This window comes from Rhagoletis zephyria, unplaced genomic scaffold, assembly GCF_001687245.7.
Source record: "Rhagoletis zephyria isolate East Lansing unplaced genomic scaffold, Rhagoletis_zephyria_1.1 Rzeph_scaffold_01691, whole genome shotgun sequence".
NCBI lineage: Eukaryota > Metazoa > Arthropoda > Insecta > Diptera > Tephritidae > Rhagoletis > Rhagoletis zephyria.
The window spans coordinates 91,521-97,520 of record NW_016158775.1 but is presented as its reverse complement, the minus strand read 5'-3'; the positions used below and the strand labels follow the sequence as shown (position 1 = coordinate 97,520).

Sequence of the window (6,000 nt, the reverse complement as noted above, 5' to 3'; positions counted from 1 at the left end):
GAACCCGCTGGTGGTAGCAGAGGAAGAGGGAGGCCCCCACTGCGATGGAAAGATCAGGTGGAGAAGGACTTGGCTTCACTTGGCGTTTCCAATTGGCGTCAGTTGGCACAGAGGAGAAACGACTGGCGTGCTTTGCTGAACTCGGCCAAAATCGCTTAGGCGGTTACAGCGCCAAAAAAGAAGAAGAAGAAGATACATACATACATACATACATACATACATACATACATACATACATATGTACATGCATGCATACATAATAAATAAATATAGTCTAGTATACATGGGTGGTATCAAAACCTTTCGAGGATTTACATTATTTCAATTATTGTTTTTGCAGTAGATTACATTTTCCGTCTACTACGTTCGCAACGTATTATTTCCGCCTCGAAGAAAGAGAAGGACGAAGATGGAGCATGATTTCCTTCGCCAGGCCGATCACGGAAATCCCCGCATCAGGAAATTCGGTAACTAGTAAACTAATAAACGGAAAAAGTGGAAGGTGCAGCTGAAGACTTGCAACTTCACCTCTGTTGTGAGTAAGTTCTGGTCAACCGCAAGGTCAACCCTACGAAGCTATCTTCTCACGGTCCTCTATTTGTCTATGACTACTCTCATCACTCCGGATATCTGAAAAACGGGGAGAATGTTCCCACTGCTGAAATCGGGGAAACCGACCAACCAAGGAGAGTATTATCGTCCGATAACTCTCCTTTCCCCGGTGGCGAAGACACTAGAGGCCTTGCTACTAACACACTTTACGTGCCACCTGACCACAGCGAGGCATCAACATGGCTTCTGCAAAGTGCACAGCACTTAACAATGTGAGAGAACAGCTTTAGCAGCGTTCGATCGGTCAAAGGTGACTTCTCGATAATGGCCCTCTACCCTACGAAATTCTTGGCAACCCTTTTCACCATCTGGATGAAAAAGGTCAGACTATAGCTGGGAATTCATGTGGACGGCGAAATAGTTCCGACTGTGAACAAGACCAAAATAGTCGGAGCTATCTTCGACAGTCTGCTCTCTTTCTTGGCGCATACAACCGTTAAGCTGATGCCAGATAAAACTTTGTAGCTTTGCGTGACATTTATAACTTTGCCAGCAAAGCGCCAGACGCAAAAGGTATGCCACAATGAATGCCAAGAAATCAATTTTGCACTGCTTTTTTACTCGTCAAAATTGCTGAGGATTTTAGATAATTCGCTTTAAAATTATCGGAGTGGCCCGCTTTTGGGCTTGACGACAACGATCAAGTGATAAGCCAATCTAAGCAGGACTAACCCCCCCATTTATGAATTGATACGATGCACGATAAACGCTTGCATTCTGTTAATANCGGGCTTGACGACAACGATCAAGTGATAAGCCAATCTAAGCAGGACTAACCCACCCCCATTTATGAATTCATACGATGCACGATAAACGCTTGCATTCTGTTAATACCTATTACGAATCGATTTTTGTAGTATGAAATCCGATGGTTAGTGTGGCTGATTTGTGTTGGTTTACAATAAAAAGTGAACAAAAGCCACAGGGCAACGAAATTGGCCGACAAGGTAGGCAGAGAAACAATTCGGCTCTGTGGATCTCATATATAGTATATCTGTATATCTGAGCTACATAGATCAAGGGCCGCATCTCAGCTCTGCAAAATGTGGGTAACTGCAGGTTGAAAAGCCTACAATCCCACAATGCCTAAAGGAGTGAGTTTGTCTCCCAACTACTGCGTAACTTAACAGGGGTGATTTGTCTCGACACTGCCTTTTCATAGGACACTGGGTCTTAGGTAGTCATGATGCAAGGCTAGGACTGGAACACAATACTTCGTCGTCGCCTTATAGTGTAAATCCGCTAACTAACTCCAAAGATGACAGGAATGGTAAAGACAATAACAAGCGGGCCGACCCAGAAACACAATAAAAAATGGTTGTGACAGCAGTTGCAGTAAAATTGGAATTTATTGGATTTAGCAGATTTAGGACCGTTTTCTAGACTGCCTCTCAAAGAAGTGCCCGTGCTTTGGCTGCCTGCCAAATTTGTCGCTCATAAATGGCCCTTACTCATCGGATATTTTTCGTCACTTGTAATCTTAAGCTGGTTTTACATGAGGCGATTTTCTAGGCGATTCNGTCCCAACTACTGCGTAACTTAACAGGGGTGATTTGTCTCGACACTGCCTTTTCATAGGACACTGGGTCTTAGGTAGTCATGATGCAAGGCTGGAACACTTGTAATCTTAAGCTGGTTTTACATGAGGCGATTTTCTAGGCGATTCAACATTCTCCAGAAAAATCGCTCGTGTAAATAGTGATCCAAAAATCGCTTGCCTCAAAGTAGACAGCAAATCAACTTTTGCAGGCAGTTACCGCCTGTCAAAAAATCGCCTCATGTAAAAGCAGTTTTAGATTGAAGTTGCTTGCATCATGCGGCGTCTGCTTCTCGAACGGTATTAGTGACTATTCTATTTAAAATACAAAATGAACTTTGGTTTACGCTCTAAGGGCCGGTTGTTCAATATCTGATTAAAATAAATCGTAGGTATAAGCTCCGGTTAAAGACAATCGATCACATGTTAGATACATGATGTCGAAAACTTCGATAGTGTAGTGGTAGTGATAACCAAACATTGAACAACCGGCCCTAATCCAACCACGACAGACGGTAGAGCATCTCCTTTGCAGCTGCCCAGAACTATAATGAGGTTCCTGAGTGAATCTTTTGCCATTTAACGGAAGCTAGTCTCGCCCAGTGAATTTAATGCTGATTAATCCTCATTTCCCTTCGATATGCATATCATAAACTTTTGCCACACTATGCGCTGAATTTAATCATCTTAAATAAATCTAAAAGATGTCCTAATAAATTGGTAAGGTACTGTACAAGAAAAATTCCTTCATATAATTTTCCAACTCAGTGATCACATAAATTAGGTACATACATACATAAGTTTGATTCGATATTGCGTTCGTAACTACAAGCTACAGTTGCCGGTAAAGGCAATTCAAAGATCTACATACATATGTAGTACATCCATATTTCCACATGTACAAACAAACGTTCCCACAACACTTAATCGTTGAAAATTAGCCATATTTAAATATTATGTCAAATTGCATACAAATTGACGGGTAAGCATTATAGATAATAATTGTGCGAAATAAATGTTAGGTGACAAGTGACCATTGAGTTGACTAAATTTAAAATTAACTAAAATAAGGAAGGAAAAAATAAATGAGAAAATATTATATAGCACCACTACAGCTGCAGTATAGTAAATAGGTATGGAATCCTAAAAAATCCAAAAACCTTGATTTTTTAATCATTCATATTAAATTAACTTAAAACCATANTAGCAAAAACCTTGATTTTTTAATCATTCATATTAAATTAACTTAAAACCATATTAGAAGGCATGTTTATGTACATACATACATATGTATGTAAATTAGAACCTGTCAACTTATTTCTGTGATTATCACGTCCAGTAAAAACGCAAATATTGTCACAAGTTAATCATTACAAATTATCACCCAATTAAATATGAAGATAAATGTATTTACATTTCCATATAATTAAATTATGTATAACTAAGCACACTTCATTACTCACCTTCTGTGTGCCCCAGTTCACACCAGCAATGATCGTTGATGAATTGCGGCCCCAGGCAATATTTCATCACCTTCTGCGAACAGCTGATCGCACAACCGGAAGGTTCTATGAGATAGAAAACAAACACAGTACAAAAACTCATTTCACTTTATACTACACATCAATTCTTTCGCTTCCTCCTCCTCCTCTTCCTTCTTACCATCATAATTGCTGGCATTGAACGCCTTTAACGCCGTGATCGCTTCCACGCGCGTCACTTGATGCTCAAAATGATATTCTTCATAGGCGTGTGCATTCGATGCTTGATCATTGAAATCGGTGATATCACAGAGTACACAGGATTGTGGAGCGGCACACGAGCTGCCAATTAAGTGCGAAAACCACAAGAGCAGCAGTGTCAGTAGGACTATGGAAGGTGAGCGCGTCAGGCAGCGTTTGCTGTTGTTGTTGTTGTTGTTGTTAATATTTGTGTGTAGGTGATGCCCATGACTGCTGGCAGTGTTAGAAGTGTTGATAACAATGTGATGTGCTGTTCTTGTCAGGTTTTTCTTATTAATAGTTGCCGTTGAACTTTGCTGATAACCCGCAGGCTTAAGTTTGTGGCGTGTAAGTAGCCGACTAGAGTGTATACAGAGGCGTTTGCCGAGGCTGATCGCTGACTGTTGGATTACGGGGTAAACCATGTAGTATCGTTGTAGTAAATGATGTAATTGTTGTGGCGATTCTCGAGTTGTAGTTACTTTGTTTGTTATCTCATGGGAAGCGTTTTCGGCTTTGAGGCAACTCAATTGCCAGTCAGAAAGAGCTTGGCAATAAGCGATTTTACTGTTGCAACGCGGGTCATATGAAGATGGACTTTGTTGTTCTTGTTGTTTTAGTCGTTTTAGTCGTTGCGCTAGCGCATTGTTATCACTTTTCGTTGCGCGCATTTTACATGCCGCTCTAATTATCGTAAACACACTAATCTGCCGATGCGTACGTACTGAGTACACTTAACAGAGCGGCAATAATTTGAACGTCTAACAAGCTTTTCTTTCAAATAAATTCTTTATTTTATTCATAATCACAAATTGTTTACATAATATGACACTCAAATGCATAGAATGCAGGCGATAATACTCATATTACATACTTCGAGACGCATTAAAAACAACTATAAAAGAAAAGTGAAGTGGAAAAACAAATGTCGATCGAATTATTTAATTTTTTGTTGTTGTTCTAACACACGCTAATTTGTTGTTGATGTATTTGTTCTTTCGTTTCAACTTAGTTGTTATTGTTGTTGTGTTTTTTTTTCGCGCTATTGTTCAAGCATGCCGCATTATCAGTTTCACTGCAGTCATACAGCACTGAAATCCGACACTTCACAATGTTAATTAGCATTTGAAAAAAATTTTAAAAATTAAAAAAAAACCGCTGCTTTGCATTTGAATTATTTAAAATTCTTTTCACACATCACTTGTTTATATGCATGCATGCATGTATGTATGTATGTATGTAAATATGTACGTAGGCGTCGCCATAGGCACTCTCGCCTAGTGGAAATAAATACAGATGGTAGAAAACTATTGGAAGAACTAAATATTGATTGGCCAAGTATTGCCGACAGATTTAATTTTTAATTAACACTTTAAAGAGACTTACATAGTTTGTTTTGCGTTTTTTGGAATTGCCACTTAAAAAAATTAAAAATGTAATAATCCTTAAAATCTCTGAACCGAACAGGCACTAGGTTTTAAAAGTTAACGTATCGACAGTCAGGGGATCACGCAGCAAAATTCTTCGCTTAACTTATATGCATAATAGGGCTGTGACTTCTATCCACCGGATATTTTTAATATCCGAATATTCGAGTGTCTGATTAAAAAAATGCGAATATCTGGTTAATATCCGTGTATCCGGATAACAAAATTAACGGGTATTATTATAATATCCAGATAGCAAAATTAACGGATATTAAATGGCTTTAAAGCGCTGGGTTAAAACTAGAACACGCGCAGTTGCAAGATACTTCAGGCCTGGGGTAGACCGGGGGCGGTTAAAGGAGCTCATTATGATTGCAAACTCTCAGCTATCCCTTTTTGTAGAGGTTCTGACAGGCCATTTAGCGATTGGTATTCCCGGGGTAAGAATAGGAATATTATCTGCTCCCTTTTCCATCAGCTATCAAGAGAATGATGATGTGGAATCATCTCAACACTTTTTATTAGACTGTTCAATCTTCGCGAGGCTAAGATGGAAACATTTTGGCTCGCACTTCCTGATTGACCCTGAGGAGCTCTCAGGCATTGAAATTATCCACATTCGTAATTACTTTTCATAAATAAAATAATCCCTTAACTGTCCCTTAATAATCGAGTCCTTTGTCTGGGGAAACCTAACCTAACA

At 39.3% G+C, this 6,000-nt stretch overlaps 1 protein-coding gene across 12 annotated transcripts in view; it reads right to left on the bottom strand.

Annotated features, from left to right (window-relative positions):
- Nucleotides 1–6,000, bottom strand: part of LOC108364852 (uncharacterized) — a 31,419-nt gene that overhangs the window by 12,154 nt on the left and 13,265 nt on the right. For 6 of the 12 annotated variants that reach the window (XM_017618706.1, XM_017618705.1, XM_017618708.1 and 3 more), the window contains 2 exons: nt 3,812–4,765; nt 3,613–3,717 (listed from right to left, as the gene is read on the bottom strand). In XM_017618706.1, coding sequence (XP_017474195.1) covers nt 3,613–3,717; nt 3,812–4,541 — 835 coding nt within the window. In that variant the 5' untranslated portion in view covers nt 4,542–4,765. The remainder of the gene's footprint in view (nt 1–3,612; nt 3,718–3,811; nt 4,766–6,000) is intronic. The other 6 variants (XM_017618712.1, XM_017618701.1, XM_017618711.1 and 3 more) reach the window with 2 other exon arrangements.